This window comes from Mesoplodon bidens (genome assembly GCF_964165515.1).
Source record: "Mesoplodon bidens genome assembly, chromosome: 18".
Taxonomy (NCBI): Eukaryota; Metazoa; Chordata; class Mammalia; order Artiodactyla; family Ziphiidae; genus Mesoplodon; species Mesoplodon bidens.
In genome coordinates, this window is record NC_138175.1 from 17765985 (window position 1) to 17790163 (window position 24179).

Sequence of the window (24179 nt, forward strand, 5' to 3'; positions counted from 1 at the left end):
AAAGCCAGAGGCTTCCAGGATTTACTGTTACGATGTCTCTTTGGCTTCCAACCTTAGCCAGAGCCTAACAAGAGAAAGCCTCTTCTACCAAGCTAGCAGCACGTTGTAGACACTGGAATTCTTGTTGGGGTACCAAGGTTGACTCTGCTTCACCCACTTTCCCTCGGCCCCCATCACCCAAGCCTTGGCAGAGTCTTCCCAGAACACACGGTGTAAGGAAGCATCTACCTTGGCCTTGAAGCTTCTTCTGTAGGTTGCTGCTGGGAATGTATCCTTAATTATCTCCAAATTAAAGTCTTGGCTGGTGCTTCCCTGGTGGTGAGTGGTTAAGAATCCGCCTGCCAATGCAGGGGACACGGGTTCAAGCTCTGGTCCGGGACGATCCCACATGCCACGGAGCAACTAAGCCCATGCGCCACAACTACTGAGTTTGCACTCTAGAGCCCACGTGCCACAACTACTGAGCCCAGGCACCACAACTACTGAAGCCCACGCGCCTAGAGCCCATGCTCCGCAACAAGAGAAGCCTCCGCAATGAGAAGCCACACACCACAACGAAGAGTAGCCCCCACTCGCCACAACTAGAGAAAGCCCACACATACCAACAGAGACCCAACGCAGCCAAAAATAATTAAATAAATAAAAGTTTAAAGTCTTGGTTGACTGAGGGTTGCATTAACTCCTCTAAAAATGAAAAGAGCTTCATTTTACAAAGCCAGTTTTTAAACTTTTATTTTTCTCCTTTTTTTCTTGTGCATTCATTCAAGAAGCATTTTCTGGGCATCCTTTATGTGCCTGACACTGTGCTAGAAGCTGGGTTATAATGAAGAAGGAAAATAGACATAGTCTCTGCTTTTAGGAACCTCACAAGTCAGTGGGAGAAACAGAAGTAACTAAGTAATGTCACAAAGAAATGTAAAGTTGCAACTGTGAAACAGATTTCATGCAAGAGACCTTATGGTCCCATCAGTGCTGGATATTTGGCCTGGTCAGGGCATCAGGAAAAGTTTCCTGAGGAACTAACAGCTCAACTGTGATCTGAAGTTTCAGGCAAAGAGCTAGCACGTTGCGGGGTGAAGCAGGTTGGGGAAGAAGACCAGTCAGAGGGGCAGGAGGAAAGTCAGAAAGGAGTCCTGAGAACGCAGGAAAGGGTGGGCTCCAAAGCATGGATGGAGAGTCTGCCCTTCACAAGGGAGGAAGAGGGATGGCTCGCCTCCAACCACAAGAATGATGGAGGAGAGATTAGGCACATGCATCCTCGTTTCAGTACATGACAGATTCGTCAGTCATGATCGTCCTTATTTCTCTTGATTCAGGGTCCCAGTGTTCTATAGTCCAAACCCCTGCAGCTACACATGCTTTTCCTTACTTACAATAAATAAATAAATAAATAAATAAATAATAAATGGGGCTTCCCTGGTGGCGCAGTGGTTGAGAGTCCGCCTGCCGATGCAGGGGACGCGGGTGCGTACCCCGGTCCTGGAAGATCCCACATGCCGCGGAGCGGCTGGGCCCGTGAGCCATGGCCACTGAGCCTGCGCGTCCGGAGCCTGTGCTCCGCAACGGGAGAGGCCACAGCAGTGAGAGGCCTGCGTACTGCAAAAAAAAAAAAAAAAAAATGCACTGACATAGACACTTCAGAACTGGCTATTCATCTGAGTCATCTATCTAATAAGGTACATTATAGACAAAGAGTCCCTCTTGAATCAACTGAGGGTCCCCTTCACATAGAAAACGAAAAAAAGCCTCATCTGTCTTGGTGAATCTCACTGTTTGTAAAGCTACAGCCTATTTTTAAAGCGATCTTGAGGAAATAAATACAGATCTGGGAAAGTTGCATCTTTAGGATAAACTGTCAGTTCACATTAATTACTGTGGCCTTGTCATTAGAGCTCCTCTATCCCCAAGGCGGGGGGGGGTCCTCATCACCCATTAATTCGGAGGATTCCTAGACTAGGCCCATCTGAGCAGCTCATCCATTCTCTGCGCCCCTCAGGGAACCTCGGTGACTATACCACCTCTCCCTGTTGCACAGAATTGAGGACGTGTTTGTAAACACAGCAGAGAAAGGGTTTCAATGAACAAACCTCCTTTTCAATGGTCTCGGAATAGTGAAATCCAGGAGCCCAGCTAGAAGAGCGCTTTCATGGTTAAGGTTCTGCTTTTAAACAAATCAGCAAAGTGGAGGAATTGGATAAAGGTAGTCAAAAAGTACAAACTTCCAGTTGTAAGATAAATAAGGACCAAGGATGTGATGGACAGCGTGGTGACTACAGTTAACACTGCTGTATGATCTATTGGAAAGATGCAAAGACAGGAAATCCTAAAAGTTCTCATCACAAGAAAAAAAAACATTTTTTTCCCTTATTCTTTTTGTATCTATCTGAGATGATGAAGGTTAACTAAACTCATTGTGGTAATCACTTCACAATAAAAAAAAATTTCCCCTTTTAAAAAATGGCTTTTGAAAAATTACAAATTTCAAATGAGTGAAATATTATGCCACAATTAAGATTTGGATGGGGCTTCCCTGGTGGCGCAGTGGTTGAGAATCTGCCTGCTAATGCAGGGGACACGGGTTCGAGCCCTGGTCTGGGAGGATCCCACATGCCGCGGAGCAACTAGGCCTGTGAGCCACAACTACTGAGCCTGGGCGTCTGGAGCCTGTGCTCCACAACAAGAGAGGCTGCGATAGTGAGAGGCCTGTGCACCGCGATGAAGAGTGGCCCCCGCTTGCCACAACTAGAGAAAGCCCTCGCACAGAAACGAAGACCCAACACAGCAAAAGTAAATTCATTAATTAAGAAACTCCTACCCCCAACATCTTAAAAAAAGATTTGGATTAATGATTATGAAGAGTGAACAACATGGAAAATCATTTACACTACAATGTTAATTTAAAAAAAAACAAGAACATGAAGTTATAAAAAGCACCCTATTATTAAAACCCTGTTAAAATAAGTATGTAAAGGGGCAAAGAAAGAAATGAAGCAGAGAAAAACAATAAGTTGTGTTTGAAGAGTCAGATTATGAAATAAAGGTTTCACTTTTTAAATTTCCATTATCTGCACAGTGAATATGTATTTTTTCTCAATTTCCAATATCAGTTACACATGTATACAGAAGTGTTTACAAATGAAATGACATGATGCCTAAGATTTGCTTTCAAATACATCGCCAAAAAGTGGGGGCTAGAGATGAAAGACAACTGGACATGTGCTCCTCATTGTTCAAAGTGGGTAATGGATACAGGACGATTCAGTCATTATATGATTCTCTCTACTTTTATTTATCTTTGAAACTTTCCATAATAAAAAGTTTTAAAATTTCCCCATTTATGCTATATAATATTTGCTCCACAATAAATAACACTAACTTACAATTTTTTAAACAACATGCTTATTATAAAAAATTCAAGCAGAAATTCAAAATATGAAAAAAACAAAAAAGAAATTCAAAATATGATGTCAGCACACACATTCCAAACCCTTTCCCCATGACATAGGTCACTGTCGTCAACTTTGTATGAAGTCATCAGACTTGCAAACACACGTATAAACTACACATGCAAAAGTGAATTCACCCTAGGTCCACAAGTTGTGCCCTTTGACTTGTAAAGTATCCTAAGAATCTTTAAGAATATATACAGAAGCAATCTATCAGTTGAGGAGGGTTTTAGGATTGAGGGAGCAGCACGTTCAAAGGGAATTCAGCCTTTACTACAATGTCCCCGGCCCCAAAAGAATGAATTCATGTAATACACGTGTAAATAAACATTAATCAGTTAATTAGGAGCGGGAGGGAGGGAAGACACAGACATCATATTCTGAGAACTGTGTGCCTTGCTATCCCGTACATAATAAACAGCATCCCCCAGGCCGGGCCTGACGCTAAGGTGAAAATCTCCGCTTTGTACCTGACCGTAGCACTGACCGCACCACGCGTGTAACTGTGGCACTCTCACTCTGATCCAGGATCGCTTTCCCTCCCAACTCACCACTCTCCTACGAGAGTAAGTCTCCTGCTCTAAGAAAAATGCTCCTAGAATCCCAGAAGAATGAAGGCAAAGAGGAAATCATGTACTCCAATGAGCTAAACAAGGTCTGATCTTCGTATGACCCCAGCAGCCGCGGTGTCTCCCCTGAAGAACCTGGGAGACTGGACGGGCAGGCAGGCGGGAGCCACTCTCAGGGAAATGGCACAAGAAAGAGGCCCCGTCATCAGATGCAATGTTTCAGGGTTGGTTTTTTTTCTGGCAAGTGGAAGGAAACTGCTCATATCCAGGCAACAGTCTCATTTTCCTATCTCCAGACTGAGATGTGCTGCGAGTGTAAATGACACGCCAGATCTCATATGTTAAAATGATAACATTTGGTATATATTGGACTAAAGAAAATAGATCATTAAAACGAATTTCCCCTGTTTATTTCTGTTTTTACTTTCTCTAACGTGGCTACTAGAAAACTTTAAATTGTGTCTGTGGCTCACATCACATTTCTACTGGACAGCGCTGCTTGGGCGCCTCCTTCCTGCTGTTTGTGGTCATAATCTTGAGCAGCTGTCTGCCCAGGCCTGGCCAGCCCCGGGGGCCTTCTCTGGGTAACTTGACTGAACTAAGCTTTTTCCTGCCTCCAAGCTTCCTTCAGCCTGGAATGCTTTTCTCCTTGTTGGCCTGGACAATCACTTGTTATCCTTCTGCACTTCTGGTGTCACTTCCTCGGGCAGGCCTTCCTTGACACCCCCTGACCCCAGTCTAGGTTAAGTCCTGAATGATGTACTCCCAGGGCACCCTGCACTTTCCTCCATCGTATCTGTCACAATTGGAACAGTCTGCACCAGTTATCTGTCCAACGTCTGTCTGCTTTCCTCTCTAGATCCTAAATTCCGAGACTGTCTGCCTTAGTTCACTGCTGCATCTCTGGCATCTAGCCCAGTGCTCAAAGGGATTTACTGTGCAAATGCTGGTAAATAAACTTCACACCCACCCTGCCTCCACCCCCGACTCCACCGCAGGACCCTCTCACAACCCTAAGAAAATGCCCGATAGAAAAGAAGGAAATTTCCTGTTACACAAAACCCTGATCCAACACTGACAAATTCATAAGTCTAAAAAGAAAAAAAAAAAAAAAAAAAAGAAGAAAGCAAGAAAAGAGGGGAAAACTGACCAAATACTATGGATTAAAATGCAAAAGTTTTCAATATACCATTAGAAAAAGAAAAAGGGGGACAGCCTCAGCCAGCGTTCGTGTTTGGAGGGGTGGAATCACTCTTTGTTCAATAGGCATTCCCCACGAGGCTGACGGCCCTCCAAAGCCAGTAAGTTTACAGAACATTCTGGAGGCGGCCTTAAACCCCAGGCCACACTGAGGCAGCCACGTACAGGGGATGGCTTTCCTGACAGAAAGCTTTTCTTCTTTTTTCAAGTGAGGTTTCACAAGGCAGCCTCTCAGCCGGTGACACAGAGAGCAGGTCTGTTTTACCCTGCGTTGCAGGGGCCTGTGTGTTTACTTTCGAGACTCCTGGCTAAAAGGACCTTTTCTTTCGACCAGCTCTCCACTGACACCAAAGCCGCGAGCTGGGCCCAGCTGTAACTTTGAGAAGCTGGGGGTCTGGGGTCGGGGGAGGGGGTGGCTTTTGGCTTCTTCAGAAATTCCTTGAGGTTCTGGCTTGGCCATATCTGCCTGAGGTGCACAATGATGGAAAGCAACACACAGGGAGCTTTTCAGAGACTATTAAAGATGGTTTTAAATCCCAATGCCTGGCATCTGGTGCCAATCAAGGAAAGAGGAGTCACTGATACAACTGCAACTGGATGGAGGTAAAATGAAACAAAGCCTTGCATTTGGAGGCTGGGGACAGATTCTGACTGATGCCTCCCCAGAGAGGGCACCCAGCACTACCCTAGTCCTACCTCTGCCTCAGCAGTCAGCCACGACACTGGCCACAAAAACCACAGTCACATAAAAAGATGTTCATCCTCACTAATCTAATTAAATATGTATATTGTATAGAGACTAATATCATATTATTACATTACATTGTATAATATCATATTATGTTATATTATATTATATTATTATTATATTATATTATATTATTAGTATCTTCTTTGTGTTCTGGGCACAGGAGTGAGGGGATGTACAAGAGTTAACAAAAACCAAACAGTGCCTGCCCCCATGGAGCTCACATTCTAGTTGTAGAGGCCAATAAGTCAGATAAATAAACAAAAAAATATATATACTATACGGGGATACTGCTAAAAAGAAAATAAAGCAGGGAAAGGAATAGAGAATGCTGTGTAGGGAGGAACTGAAATTAAGGTGGTTTGGTCAGGGCCACATGTATGATTCCATTTGTATAAAGTGTCCAGAAAAGGCAAATCTACAGAGACAGGAGGCAGCGTAGTGGTTGCCAGGGGCTGGGTTGGGAACAGGAACTAATGGGAACCAGAGCTAAGTGAGCAGGAGGGATCTTACTGAGGTGGTGGGAAAGTTCACGGTGATGTTGCACACCTTGGTAAACTTTAAAAAAAAAAATCACTGAATTGATCAGGGAAGCCCTCACTGAGGTGACATCTGAGTGGGCTGGAAGGGGGTGAGGGAGAAAGGCAGGAGGACACACAAGGAAGAAATATTTTGGGAAGAAGGTCAGGGTGGTGCAAAGGCCCTGAGGCAAGAGCAGCAGTGGGCTGGAGGAAGAGCACAAAGGCCTGTGGGCAGAAGGCGGTTTGGTGAGGGTGGAGTGATTGAGGTGGGGTAACAGAGAGGTGACAGAAAGATCAGGGAAGGCTTTTTACGCCGTTTGGGAAGGACTTCGGTTTTTAATTTTAGTGAGAAAGGCAACCACTGGAGGAGTGATGTGATTTGACTTATGGGTTGGGTCATTCTGGATGCTGGGCTCAAAAATGAAGTGTAGGGAGACAAAGGCAGATGATGCCGGGAGACCAGTTAGGAGGCCTTTGCCTCCTGAGTCGAGAAGTGGTGGTGAAGTGGACATGGGTGACGGCAGCTGTCGGGGCGAGAAACAGTCAGTTCCTCGAAGGTATCTCGAAGGTAACGAGGGCAGGACATGTTGATGGACCAGGTGTGGGTTGTAATAGAAAGAATGGCGTCAAGGAGGACACCCAGGTTTTCAGCCTGAGCAACACCAAATCTCCATCTCCGTTGCCTGAGATGGAAAGCTGATAGCTCAGCTTTTAACATGTTACTTCGAGGATGCTGATTAGACATCTAGAAACACGGTCTCAGGTTGCCCGGAGAAAGGCCCGGGGTGCAAGTCATAGGTGAACGGACCAAATTTAAAGCCGTGAGGCTGGATGACATCGTGAAAGGAAGAGGTATAAATTAACAAGTGGATGCAGGACTAAGCCAACTTGGGGTATCCCAAGGCTTCTGGACCAGTGAGGAGAAAACCAGCAAAGGAGACTGGAAAAGAGTGACTGGAAAGATAGAACACCAGCCAGACGTGGTGTCCTGAAAACCAAGTGAAAAGAGTAGGTCAAGGAGGAGGGATGGATTCCTTGTATCCAGTCTGCAAGGCCAGTGAGTTGGAAGTGAGAACTGACCCTGGATGGAGTCACACGGAGGTGACCGGAGACCTGGTACAGCATTTGCAGCAAGGAGTTCCTCAAGAAGGAAAGGGAGAGGAGAAAAGAAAAGAGATGCAAATTAAAATAACAAAGAGAAATCACTGTCGCAGCCGAACAGACTGGCAGAGGTTAAGACTGGCAATGCCCAGCGCCACTGGGGGAAGGGAAACAAGTACACGTGCACACACACGGTGGGTTGTGTAAACAGGTCCAGTCTTTGCAGCAGACCCAGGCCACAGATATCACAAAACTTGCAGCGTTTTAACCCAGCAATGCATGCCTAGGAATTTACTACCCTAAGGGAAAAAAAGGACAGGAGAACAAAGATATCATTACAAGAATTACAAGAATTTACTGAAAAGTCTTGCTTGTAGTAGTAAAGACGCAGAAACGGCCAACAATAAAAGATCTATTAAACTATGGTGCATTCATACCAAAAAAATGCTGTTGTAGCCATTAAAAGGATCTAGTTTCATTGAGGTAGAAAAACTGGGTGGAAAAAAAGCAAGTTATAAAGCAATATGTATAGTGAGCTCCCAGTTTGGGGAAAAAGTTAGACTCTCACACCTACATATATATATTTTATATATATATATATATATGATTGACATACCCCCAAAAAACTGAGTGGATATATAACAAAATATTATCCGGGTTAGCTCTGAATAAAAAAATTTCCATGCACCTTCTCAATTTTGCTGTGAATCCTAAAATTGCTCTAAAAAATTGTCTTTAAAAAATGCAAAAACATTCAATGGAGTTCATAATAACAGAACAAGATTTGCTAGCTTTGTGGGGGGAAAAAAAGAATTTCCAGTGATTTTTAACCTTCTCCTTCTTTGGAAGGCAGTATATGCAGAGGTTGCAGGCAAAGGCTCTGAGACCAAAAAGACCTGGGTTAAATCCCAAGTCGGCCACGACCTACTATGTGATCTTGGGCAAGTTACATAACATCTGTCTATTTCCTCATTAAAGGGGATGGCAGTACAACCTACATTATAGGTATGCAGGAGGATTAAATGGAAAGAATAGATATAGACATAGAGAGATAGATAGAGATCAAGAATTCAGAATAATGCCTGGTACATACTTAGCTCTCACAATGTTCTTTGTCTTTTTCTTCAATAAGTATAAAACAACAATAATAATCAGAAAAATAACAGTAACATTTTCAGTTTTAGGAGCATATGTTGCTTTTAGTATCAGAAAAAATATTAATAGTCAGCCTCCCCCACCACATATCCACATGCTCCATATTCTCAGATACAACCAAGTGTGGATCAAAAATATTCAGGAAAAAAAAAATTCCAGAAAATTCCCAAAAGCAAACTTTGAACTTGCTGTGCTCCAGCAATTATTTACAAAGCACTTACGCTGTATTGGGTATTATAGGTAATCTGGAGATAATTTAAAGTATACGGGGGTATGTACATAGGTAATATGCACATACTATGCTATTTTATATAAGGGACTTGAGCATCTGTGGATTGTGGTATGGGGGGTGGGGGGGGCCACATCCCAGAGATACAATTATACTATTTTCAATCTGGGGAGCAAGAGAGAATTTCTCAGAAATCTTCTGTGAGTATTCCATGAGACTGAAATAACTAGGTCTTAGTGGTTTACCAGGTTCATAAAAGTAACTACTTGGCTCTGCAGAACTGGTTTGGCCATTCTCCCATCAGGCCTAATCAAGGCACTGGAGTTTGTAGCTATGCCCTAAATAATAGCTCCCCAGCTTACAGGACTGGCACAGCCTTCCTTTCACTTTTGTCTCTTGCCCAGCTCCTCCTCATCTGAAGAAACAGTGAATAATTTCTCAAACTTAAATTTAAAATTGTTTTTAACTTAGGAGCAATTTAAAACAATTTTCTCTCTTCTCCCTCTGACTCAGGTTCCAAGGATCAGAGGTTTATTTCTCTTTCAGTTGAAAAACTGGAAAAACAGTGTGGTGTTTACTTTAAAATAAATGCATGCACTGTCTGTCAGGCCTGCCTCCTTGAAATGCATGGCCCACCCACCAGAACACTCCATCCTCATGGAAGAGGGAGGGAGGTGGCGCAGCCCTCGTGACTAACCTATCTGTTCTTGGAACATAAAGTGCAGTAACACCCCTCTGCTTATAAGATTTTTAAATAAATAGGGAGCTGTTTGCTTTTTCTCCCTCTCTCATTTTTTTTTTTTTAATCTGGGAGACACACGTGGGGAAAGAAAACAGACACGCATAGAAAACGAAGAGCAGAAGCAAAAAGCTTTTCAAAGGTACTTCATTTTTCACAGTGCTCTGGGTACAGCAATTCTCTAACCACCTCCTGTGCATATAGAAATGAGTAAATATGTGGATGGTGGTGAGAGCCAGGGTTCTCGTGTGGAAAGGAGGAAAGTTAGGAAGAACTCTGTAAGGTTGAATTAGAATTGGAGATTTCAGCATAAACTCATCACCTTGAATATATAGACACAAAATAGATATTTATGTGTGTGTGTGTATACATAAAGTCTTTCAGGAAAAATGAAGGCTCAAGAGCCAAGAAAGTTTTGAAGAAAAAGAGCAGTGAGGGGACTTCCCTGGTGGTCCAGTGGTAAAGAATCCACCTTCCAATGCAGGGGACACAGGTTCAATCCCTGGTCGGGGAACTAAGATCCCACATTCCGCGGGGCAACAAAGCCTGCACACCAGAGCTCGCGTGCCTCAACAAGAGAGCCCGCATGCCACAAACTACAGAGCCCACACGTTCTGGACCCCCACACACCACAACTAGAGAGAAGCCCAAGTGTGGCAACGAAGAGACAGTGCGCCACAACGAAAGATCTCGCATGCCTCAACGAAGATTCCGCATGCTGCAACTAAGACCCAACGAAGATCCCGCATGCTGCAGCCAAAAATATTAAAACTAAAAACAAAAAGCAGTGAGAAGAGGTATGTCCAACCTGATACTGGCACTCCATCCAGTGAAAACAGTGACACCGTAAAACCCATAAGGAAAAATACAACTAGATCCTTGACCTACACCATACACCAAAAAAAACTCCAGATTGATTCAAGGGTTAAACATTTAAAAACTAAATAAAGAAAACCAGCACAAGTGTTAGTGTAAGGAAGGTATCTAACTGTATTTTTTCCCAAGTGGTAACTCAGTGGTTCTAAGACTTGAACCGGCATCAGAATGCCTGGAGCATTTGTTAAAACACACATTGCTGGGCCTCCCTGGTGGCGCAGTGGTTGAGAGTCCGCCTGCCGATGCAGGGGATACGGGTTCGTGCCCCGGTCTGGGAGGATCCCATATGCCGCGGAGCGGCTGGGCCCGTGAGCCATGGCCGCTGGGCCTGCGCATCCGGAGCCTGTGCTCCGCAACGGGAGAGGCCACAACAGTGAGAGGCCCGCATACCACAAAAAGAAAAAAAAAAAAAAAAAAAACACACATTGCTGGGCCCCATCCCCAGGTTTTCTGATTCTGTAGGACTGGGAGATGGCCTGAGAATTTATGTTTCTAATATGTTTCCAGGTGACGCCTATGCTGCTGATCTGGACACCACACTTTGAAAACCACTGGTCCCAATTTGTTCACCTTTCTTTACTGATTTTAAATGCCACCTTTATCACATAGTAAATTCTATCTATGTTGGAGGATGTTTGGAAAAACATATATGATGGGGACTTGTCAAAAGGATACAGGAACAAGCTTGAAGAGGCACCCACTGGCCAAACCAGGGATAATTTGAACATCAAAATAATGGCAGTAATAAATTATAACCCATGCATAAAATAAGAATCCATGAGTTGAGACTAATAATACATACCTACATAAAGGAAAAAGAAAAGCTCTTCCTTGCAGCATTATGCCAACTTATAAATGTAGAAGGAATGACTAAATTGGAAAAAAATTTTTGCGACCATCAGAAAATTAACTGATTCAGACAAAAATTAATGAATGCAAAAACTAGTAGGTGAAGGTGTGATGAGGAACAGATATCTACATAGTCTCAAAGTATGGTATCTCCCCATAGAAAACTTCTTAGTTATAAAGAGAAAATAGTCATTTTACAGTGGAGAACCTGGCAGACACAACCCTAACCCAATGGTCAAAGTTCACATCATCAATAATGAAACAAGCTGAGTTGTGTGCCCCCTGATCTGACACTCTGAGAAGGACGCTTCTGGAATGCTCCTGCCAAAAATGTGTAGTACTCTGAATCCAAACTGAGGAGATTCTACAAAAAGACAGCCTGAACTCTTTAACCATGACAGTGTCATCAAAGACAAAAATAGGCTGAGGAACTAACCCCAGATTTAAGGACAACCAAATGTAATGCACAATCTTGCATGGGATCCTGGAAATCACCTGAAGTGCATTTATGCAACAATTAGAAAATACGAATTATATAACAATACTGTAAAAATGTTAGATTTCTTGATTTGGTTCATTTATAGTGGTTAGGCAAGAAAATATCCTTCTTAGGAAATACACAGTTAAATATTCAGGGACAAAGATGTATAAGATTTATAATTTAAGATGATTCAGCAAATCACCATACATGCATATACAGACATACAGATGATGTTAAGGCAAATGCATCAAAATATCACCACATGGATGAAGAGTATAGGGGAGTTTTTTGTCCTAGCCTTGTAACTTGTCTCTGAATTTGAAATTATTTTAAAATAAAGAAGTTTGGATTTTTTTTTTAATCTACTTCAAGCCATATTTCCCTCCTTGAAAGCAGGACAATCTGGTAGTGCCAAGGTCTGCAGCGTTGATGAGTCCAACTACCAGAGAGGAGAGCTACAAGAGAAAAGTGGGTCTCAGCTCCTATCTGCTACCAAGCTAGAAAGAAATGAAGATCATCCAGTGGGCAGGTACGGATGAAACATATGCTGGTGACTACTGGGGAATGGGGATTATGTTTGAAAATGCCTCTAATAAAAAGGTTTTTAAAAATCGATATTCAGGGTACTTCCCTGGTGGCCCAGTGGCTAAGACTCTGTGCTCCCAATAGACGGGGCTGGGGTTCGATCCCTGGTCAGGGAACTAGATCCCACCTGCCACAACTAAGAGTTCACACGCCGCAACTAAAGATTTTGCAGGCAGCAACGAAGATCCCACGTGCTGCAACTAAGACCCAGCGCAGACAAATAAATAAATAAATAAATAAATTTTAAATTGGTATTCATTCAATTTTTTAAAAAATAAATTTTATTATTATTTTTCTTTTTATTTTTTAAAGCATTGGTTCTTGCTTTGGGGACTTAACATTTTTTTAAAGATTTATTTATTTATTTATTATTATTTTTTTTTTGTGGTACGCAGGCCTCTCACTGTTGTGGCCTCTCCCGTTGCGGAGCACAGGCTCCGGACGCTCAGGCTCAGCGGCCATGGCTCACAGGCCCAGCTGCTCCGCGGCATGTGGGATCCTCCCGGACCAGGGCACAAACCCGTCCCCTGCAATGGCAGGTGGACTCTCAACCGCTGCGCCACCAGGGAAGCCCTTATTTTTATTTTTATTTTATTTTAGTTATTTATTCTTTATTTTTTGGCTGCGTCGGGTCTTAGGTGCGGTACACAGGATCTTCATTGCAGCATGCGGGATTTTTTGTGGCAGCTCGCGGGCTTGTCTCTAGTTGTGGCATGTGGGTTTTCTCTCTCTAGTTGTGGTGCATGGCCTCTGTAGTTTGCAGCATGCAGGCCCTCTAGTTGTGGCGTGCAGGCTCAGTAGTTGTGGCGCGTGGGCTTAGTTGTCCCACAGCATGTGGGATCTTAGTTCCCCGACCAGAGATCAAACCCCTGTTCCCTGCATTGGAAGGCAGATTCTTTACCACTGGACCACCAGGGAAGTCCCCAAAAAATAAATTAAAAAAAAAAAGCAATAGTCAAACTCAAAAGCTGGCTTCCACACAGAGATGACTAGAACCATCCTTAAGAGCCAAACCAGGACTTTTGGTCAAGTCCTCTGTGCAGCCACAGCCAGGTCAATGTCCCTGTGGAGTCAGACAAGGCTGACCATTACGTAACTGCCGGACTTGAGTAAAACCATCCACTGCAGCATCCCTCGGCCAGGGGGAGGCAGGAAACATCAGCTGGGTCTCCCAGTCAACCTCCAAGTCCACCCAGGGGAAAACAAGGGAGCAAATGAAAGAATGAATTATGTCCCATGGAGCAGAAAAACACCAGGTGGGGCAACCACTACCCATCACTCCCTTTCCCAGGAAAAGTGGTTTCAGGAAGACCCGGCCACAATGAGAGGAGTCACCTCACCTTCTGTAACCCACTACCCTATGAAACCGTATTCATACTTAGACACCACTCTGGAAACATTTCCCGTCCAGCAGCTCCCCAAGGAGAGCAGGCTCCAAGACCGTGGTGCTGAAAAATGTCTCATGTTAATAATGGCCTCCCCACTCCACACCCGCAAAGCTTTTGCATTTGTCCAGTCTTAGAACTCTCTCTTGGAACAACCTCAGGGCTGCCTCCCATTTAGGCAAGGAGGTCCCATATCAGGAAACTGGGTCTCTGCTGTCCATCTCTGGGATTTGTACCTCCCAATCTTTGGGAAGGAAAGTATCAGAGGAGACAGAATAATAACTACCATTACTACTACTACTACTACTATAGTACGAACATGTGTCACATACGGTTGTTAGCTCACTTAATCTCAAAACAATATTTTACAGACAAGGAAACAGAAGCACTGAGAAGTTAAGTGTCTGATGTACAAAGCTGGTGGAATCAGGATTCAAACCCCGGGAGTCCGACTCCAGAGTCTACATGTTCTTAACCACTTCTCTATATGACAGATTTGCAATCATCAGAAACAGCCTTGCTCTGTACAGAAGGCTTTAGGAAACACAGCCAGAATGTTATCTATATTGTCATCCTAGATTTGTTTTTCTGAGAAAAAGCAGCCCACTGCCCAAATTTTCCATCGGATTCAGATCTGATGTGCCTCACTACTCAACCCAGCCACACGCTCAAAGTGCTAAGGTTGGCGTCAGCAAGAGCAGTAGAAGCTGCAGCCACTGCCACAAGCAACACAGCCCCTGGGAGCCATAGGAAACATCCTCCTGAATCACTCTGGGCTCAAAGAGAAAATCACAAGAGCAATTACAAAAAAGGAGCAGAGCACAGCAAAATGCAGGGGGTGGCAAATTGGTTCTGCAGCAGACAGTCTCTACTGAAGCTCAACATACACCCACCCTATGAAACAAGTCCCCAAGATAGATAGAGAGAGATAGACACATAGATAGATTTAACAGAAGCGTATGTCTGTGTCCTCCAAAATACATGGATAAGAATGTTCACAGCAGCTTTGCTCATGATGGCTAAAAACTGGAACTAACCCAAATGTCTACCAACAGGAGATGAGACAAATAAATTGTGGTATATTCATACAATAGGATACCATACCCCAGTAAAAAAAACAAACTCTCATTGCATGCAAAAGTACAGATGAATTTCACAGATATAATGAAGAGCCAGGCATGAGAAAACATACTGATTTCACGGATACAAAATTCAAGAATAGGCAAAACTAATCAATAGTGATCAATAGTGATAAAATTCAGAACAGCTGTTATCTCAGGGCAGGGCAAGCAAGGGACATGGGGAAATTTCTGGGGTTCTGGGAATGTTCTATCTCTTGATCTGAGTGGTGATTACACAGATGTGAACACATGTAAATATTCATTGAGCTGTCTCACTTAATTAAGATTTGTGCACTTTTCTTTAACAAAAAAAATTTTGAATACCAAGTGGGGTAAAAATCAAAGACAAATTTAAAGCAAGAATGTTTTTATTATTAAATAAGACAGGACAAAAATAAATGCACTAAGCTTTCAACTCAAAAAGCTATAAATGAGGGCTTCCCTGGTGGCGCAGTGGTTGAGAGTCTGCCTGCCGATGCAGGGGACACGGGTTCGTGCCCCGGTCCGGGAAGATCCCACATGCCATGGATCGGCTGGGCCCGTGAGCCATGGTAGCTGAGCCTGTGCATCTGGAGCCTGTGCTCCACAACGGGAGAGGCCACAACAGTGAGAGGCCCGCGTACGGCAAAAAAAAAAAAAGCTATAAATGAAAAAAAAAGCTACAAATGACTGACTTGAATAAATAAAGCAAAAAGATGAAAAAGGTTAACAAAGTTAAAAATAGAAATTAACATTAGAAAACATGGTATAATTGATAAATAAGTCCAAGTAGTTGTCCTGTAAAAAATAAATTAAAAGCCAAAAGTTAAAACAAAAATGTTTATGCCAGTCAAGAAAAAAAATGGGGAAAAAACACACAAATACCAACATTTTTAACTGAGAAAAATTAGAATCATTTTAAAAAATGAGAATGCTATCTCAAATCTTTATAATAATAATTTGAATATCTCATGAAACAGTTTTCTCAGAAAATATGAATTAACAAAATTGACACAAGATAAATCAGAAAAGCTGAACAAACCAATCATTATGGGGAAAAAACTGTAAAAGTCATCAAAGAATTATTTCAGAGAAAGCTGCCAGACCTAGTTGGTTTTATGGGTGAGCTCTTTCCTGCACTCATGGAACAGATAATTCCCATGTTATAGAGTCTATTCCAGAAGTTGGAAAGCACTTCAATTTACTTTATAAAATTAGCCTAGCCTTGATTCCAAAGCTGACAAAAATAGTACAAAACTACAAACAAATGTCACTTATGAATTAGATGGAAAATCCCCAAATAAAATATGAACATGTAATGCTAAAAAATTTTTCAAGGAATAATCTACCATGAGCAATTAGGTATATTCTAGAAATTCTAAGGTTGTTACTACAAGAAAATTAATATAATACATTGAAAGGAGAAACATCATATAATTATCCCAATGGTTGCTTAAAAGCTATTTGCTGCATGCTGCAACTAAAAGATATCGCATGCCACAACTAAGACCCAATGCAGCCAAATAAATAAATAAATAAATATTTTTAAAAAGATAAAATAAAAACTATTTGCTCAAAATTCAACCCTTATCCTGATTTTTTTTAAAAAGACAACAATGATTAGTAAACCAAGAAGATAGGTTACCAACTAATACCCAACCTGACACCTAAAGAAGTCACTATAAGCTTGGTTATTAGGGGAGAATGCCCACTCCATCACCACTAAAACAGGAAGTTGTATACAAAGCAACTAACAAAGAAAAAGAAGTAAAATTATCTACTAAGATGATCAAAATTATAGATCTCAGAAACCACATAAACGTCTACCAAGAAAATCCAAAAGAAACTGTTGAAAACCTATACTAAGAATTCAGCAAGTGACTGATTATATAAAAGAAAATACAGAAACTAATAGTCATATACCAACAACACTAAGTTAGAAGACATAATAGGAAAAGATCCCACTGAAAATAATATCAAAGCTTCTTTAAAAACTAAAAGAATCTATCTGAAGATAACTTCAAAATGATTTGAGTGAATTTAGAGACATTCCATGTTCCTGGTATGAAAATTCTCCATAAAGAAACTCTACATATGATAGATTCCAAAAAAATCTCAAGGGATTGGGGGTAGGAGAATAGGAAGAGGGGAGAACCTGACAAAATAATTTAAAATTCATGTGATGGTGTCATCCATGCAAAGAAAAGAGGCAGGAAGATTTTGAAAACAAGAGAAACTTGAACTGTCAGATATTAAAAACATAACATAATGTTATACTAGCTGAGACAGAGTGATTTGAAAAGGCTGATAAAAAACAACAATGAATGGAAAGTCCCCAAATAGGCCAAAATATACATATGTTTTTAATATATGCTTAAGGTAGCAACTCAGATCACTGGGGATATAGATAGGTTATTTAATAAGTAGTGCTAAAGTAATCGGTTAACTATTTAGGAAAAATTAAATTAGATCCCTACTCACACTGTATACAAAAATAAATTCATTTGGATGAAGAATTAAATTAAAAAAATAAAATCACAGTGAACTAGGGGAAAATAGAGGTGATCATTTACCTGATCTCAGAATAAAGGAAAGCCTTCCAAAACATATAAGAAAAGGCTGAAAATATAAAAGGTAACAGACTTGACTACAGAAAGTTTAAAACATCTGTATGGAAAAAAGAAAAAAAAAAGCCTGAAAAATTAAAATGCAAATGAAAAACTGGGAAAACACAAATTACAAGACAAAGAATAACAGCCTTAACATATAAAGAGCTCTCTCAAAACCAAAAGAGAAAAATGCACATTTCAGTGTAAAAATGAGCAAAGGACATTAATAAGGCAATAAACACACTTTTAAAAACATTCAGTCTCCTTGAGTAAATTACAGCTTTAAAAAAGGTGGAGTGGAGGTGGGGGGGACTTCAAAGACATAACCACCAAATGCAATGAGGGGACGTTGCCCAAATCCAGGTTGGGGCAAACCAACTGTAAAACAACACTCTGAGATAGATGGTGAAATCGAATATGAACTGGGTATTAAGTGATAATGAGGAATTCATGTAAATATTGCCAGGTGTGATAATGGTACAGTAATTATGTAAAACAATCCCTTTTTTAATGAGATGCATGCTGAACAATCTAGGATAAAAGGTTGAAACACCTGTAATTTACTTTAAATACTGCAACCAAAAAGAAATAAATGAAGCAGGGCTTCCCTGGTGGCGCAGTGGTTGAGAGTCCGCCTGCCGATGCAGCGGACACAGGTTTGTGCCCTGGTCCCGGGGCGGGGAGAGGCCGCAACGGGAGAGGCCGTAACGGGAGAGGGCACAACAGTGAGAGGCCCGCGTACCGCAAAAAAAAAAAAAAAAAGAAATAGATGAAGCAAATCTGACAAAATATTAATTATAAAATATGCTTAAAAATATATATATATATATGTATTTTATATATATATATATTTTTTGACAAATAAATCCAATAAATACCAAAGTGCAATAGAAACCAGCCATCTCGGCTACAGCTGATGGAAGGATAAATGGGTAGAACTTTTCTGGAGGGTAATCTGGCAATATGTGTCCAAAACCTTGAAAAATGTTTAAATCCAGCAAGTCTATGTTCAATAATTTAATACACATTTTTAACAATTGGTACAAAGATTTGTAAACTTATAAGTTTATCAAAATAGCATTATTTGTGACTGTGTAATACTGAAAACTACCCAAATGTTCAACCTTAAAGTTTCACACAGCCATCTGATAAGACTACTACCAGACAGTCATCAAAAACTGACTTTTGAGGAACAATTAAATATTTTATGGTACAACAGCTATGGAAAACAGTATGGCGGTTCCTCAAAAAATTAAAATAGAATTACCATGTGATGCAGCTATTCTACTTCTGAATATATATCCAAAAGAATTGAAAGCAGGGACTTGAAGAGATATTTGGACACCCATGTTCACAACAGCACTGTTCACTACAGGCAAAAAGTAGAAGCAACCCAAATGTCCTTGGATGGATTAATGGATCAACAAAATGCGGCATACAATGGAATATTATTCGGCATTAAAAAGGTGATTCTGGGGACTTCCCTGGTGGCGCAGTGGTTAAGAATCCGCCTGCCAATGCAGGGGACACGGGTTTGAGCCCTCATCCGGGAAGATCCCACATGCCACAGAGCAACTAAGCCCATGCGCCACAACTACTGAGGCTACACTGTAGAGCCCAAGAGCCACAACTACTGAGCCCACGTGCCACAACTACTGAAGCCCGCGCGCCTAGAGCCCGTGCTCTGCAACAAGAGAAGCCACCACAATGAGAAGCCCACGCACCACAACAAAGACCCAATGCAGCCATAAATAAATAAATAAATAGATGGATAGATAGATAGATATTTTTTAAAAGGTGATTCTGGGAATTCCCTGGTGGTCCAGCGGTTAGGACTCCATGCTTTCCCTGCCGAGGACCCGGGTTCAATCCCTGGTCAGGTAACTAAGATCCCACAAGCCGTGCAGTGTGGCCAAAATAAAATAAAATAAAATTTAAAAAGAAAGAAAAAAAAGGTGATTCTGATACGTACCACGTGAAAGAGGCTTAAGGACATTATGCTGAGTGAAAGAAGCCAGACACAAAAGGGTATATACTGTATGATGCCACTCATATGCAGTACCTAAGTAAGCAGATTCATAGGGACAGAGAGTTGAATGGTGTGGGTTGAGAGAAGGGAGGGAGTTACTGTTTAATGGGCACAGAGTTTGCGTTTAGCAAGATGAAAAGTCCTGGAGATGGATGGAGGTGATGGTTGCAGAATCCTGTCAATGTACTTAATGCCACTGAACTGTACATTTAAAAATGGTTAAGGGCCTCCCTGGTGGCGCAGTGGTTGAGAGTCCGCCTGCCGATGCAGGGGATACGGGTTCGTGCCCCGGTCCGGGAGGATCCCATATGCCGCGGAGCGGCTGGGCCCGTGAGCCATGGCCGCTGAGCCTGCGCATCCGGAGCCTGCGCATCCGGAGCCTGTGCTCCGCAACGGGAGAGGCCACAACAGTGAGAGGCCCGCATACCGCAAAAAAAAAAAAAAAAAAAAAAAAAAATGGTTAAGACGGTAAGTTTTACGTTATGTGTTTTTTTATCACAATTAAAAATAAAGGTATAGTAATACATTTTAAAGAGAAAAATGCATGTTGCAAAATAATAAGTTCATGTATGATCTCAATTTTGTTTCACTGATGTCTTAAATATTAATACACTGCACACAGGGAAAAAAAAGCTCAGAAAGGCATATATCAAAATGTTAACAATAATTATCACTAGGTACTGTGCTTCCAGGAGAATTTTATTTTCTTTGTGTGTCTGTGTGCTTTTGTGTGATTCCCAATTTTTCAACAATTACTTTTGTAATTGAAAGCAAAAGTATGCCAACTGGACAAATGAAAAAGGAGAGAAAAGGACACTCATGTCGCTTGCTGATCCTAATGTGAGAATGCCCACAAGTCTATTTCCAAATGATATAGTAAATATAATCCTCCTTGAGAATCAAATTATAAAAGGCAGGCTAGCATTTGGGAAAATAAAGACCGACTCAGAAGACAGAGCAGCGGGGTGTTCCCTGCAGAATTAGAATAGAGGCAGATCCTCATTTCAGACGATTCCCGAGTCCAGAGTGGGTTCAACACATCAATGTGTGCCCGGCAGAAAGGAAAAGACCGGGGGAGCCTCACACACCACTCAAGAGGCCCATCAGAAAGGACAGGCTCAGAAAGGAAAGACTCTTGAATCAAGCAGCACTCTCCCTGGGACTCAGGGCTCCCCACCCTCACATCTCTCTTAAACTAAATCCACGTTCAGAAAATATTTGCTAGACAGCACACATCAAGAAAAGAAGGAGCCTTTCTTTCTGTGGCATTCCCTCGCCACATCTGGTACTGCTCTGAATAGAGGCTTTATGAGGGAGGATCCAGATACCTCAGCCACGGGTTACTCCACTGACCACAAACAGCAATAAACAGACGTGAGGATTTAGGTTTCCGTGCGGCTGAGGCATGCTGAATAATCATGATAGAGCTTCCACTGCATTCCAACAACCAGGAAATGTTTATCGAGCGCCTTCTAAGCACAGGGCACCATTTGTAACACCATTCCACGCAGACAGGCAGGCACACATGTACATACCCACCCACAGACGAAGCTCCTTTGTTGTGTTTGAGGGATCAGACTAGGAAAGTAATGATTTAGGCTGGAGGCATTTGACAGTTTGATTTTACACGTCACACATCAGGATCAGGAAAAGAGGGGCAGAGGGAAAGCATGCATCCCTGAGGAAGGATCAAGGGGGAGACATCAGGGCATCCCACCACTAGGAGCCCTGGGCCAAGGGGCTGAGGTCCGCAGTAGAGGCAGAGAGTAGCTCTCAGCCTTCCTAGAACTCCACGGACCACATGCACGGGGAGTACAGTAACTGCAGCCTCTGGTCCTGGAGGAGACTGCATCAGCAGGTTTATCCACCATGTGAGAGACATCCACGCCTTCACCTTCTTTTCCCCACCCCCACAAATGAATGACGTCAGGTACCCCTTCCTTGTACATACTTTTGCCCCCATTGTTCTTCAGGACATTGGAGAGGTTGACAGAGGCGGTGCCTAGCAGTTCATTTCTCAAGGTGTGGCAGCTCCAGACCTTCAAATCTAAATGACTCTGGGCCGTGACATTCCTGGAAAACAAATACTTGCTTCGTCATATCCAAGCAGATCAGTCACTCCTGTAACTTAGAAGAAAACAGAGAAACTACACTGCTGACATCTTGAAGGTGGGGGGAACCCCAAAGAGGAAGACACTCACATATACCCTTTCCCCTGCAGAGCTGACCCTGTAACCATCTAGCTAACAATGAACACTCTGTGAGCTCGATGATGTAGAAACACCTGAAGAGAAGGTGCCTCAGGTACCAAAGGCGGAAGGACTAGAGGCTGCTACAGGAAACCTGGATCTCCCACAACCCCTTCCTCTATTCCCCCGGGGGGCTGCATTCGGAGAGAAGGGGTTTTCTCTTACAAAATGATGATCTCGTTCCAGAGAAGCTCGGAGCTCCCAATTCGCTTCCCAGTCTTCTTGGTCTCACTGGGGAGTCCATCCACTGCCACTTCCACAAACGAGTTAATTCGAGGTTGACGACTATGCACCTTGGGCTTTGCTGACACCACTGGACAGGAAAGACAGAAGAAGTCAAGGATGAGTCAGAGGGCTCCCAGCTGCCCCCATGTGGCAGATGTTCTCCCTCTTTTTTGTTGTTTCTTTTAAAAAAGAAATTTTGTCTTTTCCTCATTTAAAAAGACTTCTTTTTTAATGTGAGGATATAAAAAGAGCGTAAGAAAAGAAGCATAAGAAAAAAAAATCACTCCTAACCCGAAAACACTGGGATAATTATCATTAAGATGTTGGTAAATACAGACTTTCTAGACTTTCATCTTTTATGTCTCCAATTCTTTAAAAATTCCTCTCCCGGGCATCCCTGGTGGCGCAGTGGTTGAGAGTCCGCCTGTCGATGCAGGGGACACGGGTTCGTGCCCCGGTCCGGGAGGATCCCACATGCCGCGGAGCGGCTGGGCCCGTGAGCCACGGCCGCTGAGCCTGCGCGTCCGGAGCCTGTGCTCCACAACGGGAGAGGCCACAGCAGTGAGAGGCCCGCGTACCGCAAAAAAAAAAAAAAAAATTCCTCTCCCCCCAAAATCCATTTTAAAAAGCTGCAACATAAGCCCATTACAAGCATACACCATAATTTAGTCAACTATTCTTTCATTGTTGAATAGATTGCTTCCAATGTTTGGCTCGGGGCAAATGACCACAAATGTATATAGTATCTGCATGCATTTCTGAGTATTCTTCCAAAGGATATGAACATTTTTTAAAGTTCTTAAACTGCTCAGTTCCTTCCTAAACCCACGTAGACACCTATCAGCACTATAGGAATATATACATTTCACCAAACACTGCATAGCATGGAGTACTATGTTTTTTTCACCCTTTGCAAATCATGTAGGTAAAAAAAAAAAATAGTATAAAGATAATAGTTAAGAGTTAATGAGCACTTATTACAGATACTGTGCTATGCACACATTATCTAACCAAATCCTTACAATGAGGCAGGAAATACATCATCACTCCATTTCACCCAGGAGGAAACCAGCTTGGGGAAGCTAGGTCAATGCCCCAGGCTACACATCCAGGGAGCTTCGAACCACAATGTGCACCCGGCAGCCTGACTCCACACCATGTTATATGCCATTTCCAGACTTTGCTTATTTGTTCTAATGCTTTTCTTCAATTACTAGCCAGATTGAATAGTTTTTCCATGTACTTGTTAATCATCTGCATTTCCTCTTCTGTTCATTTCGTTCACGTGGCAGCATTTCTGATGTTTACACGGCACCAGCAAGCGAAGGGCTCAGCACCAACTAAGCAAGCATACGCCCAGGGCTGGATGCTAGACAAGCTCCTTTTGTAGCATTTATCAGCCATGGTGGAAACTCCAGATCACAAGGACAAATCCCATCTGGATGGTTTCTACCCTATGCCCCAAATCAGAGCATATAACTGACGTTCCTTACCCATGATGACAAGACTGCCTGAACCTGAGTTCCCATCAAGAGTTAGCAAACCTCTCCCTCCTAGACCCTTCTGAGGGATGACAGTCCTATAAGGGTCCACAACTTGGCAAAGGGCAAAGCCACCTCTGATTGTTTTTTAGCAATACGTGTCTTCTCCAGGACCAAAAGAACACTAGAGAGAAAGTCAAGGAACAACAGCAACAAAAGCTGTCGTAAAGATTAAGAAGCAACAAGGGTTGGTACTAGGAAAAAAGGTTGTAGAGCTGGGAAATGTGGCCCAGAGCGGGAAAATGAAAATACTACACACGTAGACCAAGGTTAAATGAGGCCACCTGGTGGTGTGAGAGCAGCTCTGCAGGCAGACCCTTAAATGTAAAAATAAAGATAAAAAATAGGGACTAGTTATAGAGTCCTACCATTCTGAGCTAGACAGTTTCTTTGAAATCAGCAAGTTCAAACCCTTTATTTAATAGTTGGGCCAACTAAGATCCAGGGAGGTGAGACATATCCAAAATCACGGAGCTAGTCAAAGGCAGTGCTAAGCCTGGAACCAAGCCTCCCAGCTCCCCGGCCGACTCTTTGAACTTTTC

General features: G+C 42.5%; 1 protein-coding gene across 1 annotated transcript in view; it reads right to left on the reverse strand.

Annotated features, from left to right (window-relative positions):
* WWP2 (WW domain containing E3 ubiquitin protein ligase 2) overlaps positions 1–24179 on the reverse strand; it is a 147544-nt gene that overhangs the window by 94290 nt on the left and 29075 nt on the right. Inside the window, exons 3-4 of the mRNA XM_081215321.1 lie at positions 22037–22184; positions 21574–21695 (exon numbers count right to left, since the gene is read on the reverse strand). Of these exons, the coding sequence (XP_081071447.1) occupies positions 21574–21695; positions 22037–22184 (270 nt within the window). The remainder of the gene's footprint in view (positions 1–21573; positions 21696–22036; positions 22185–24179) is intronic.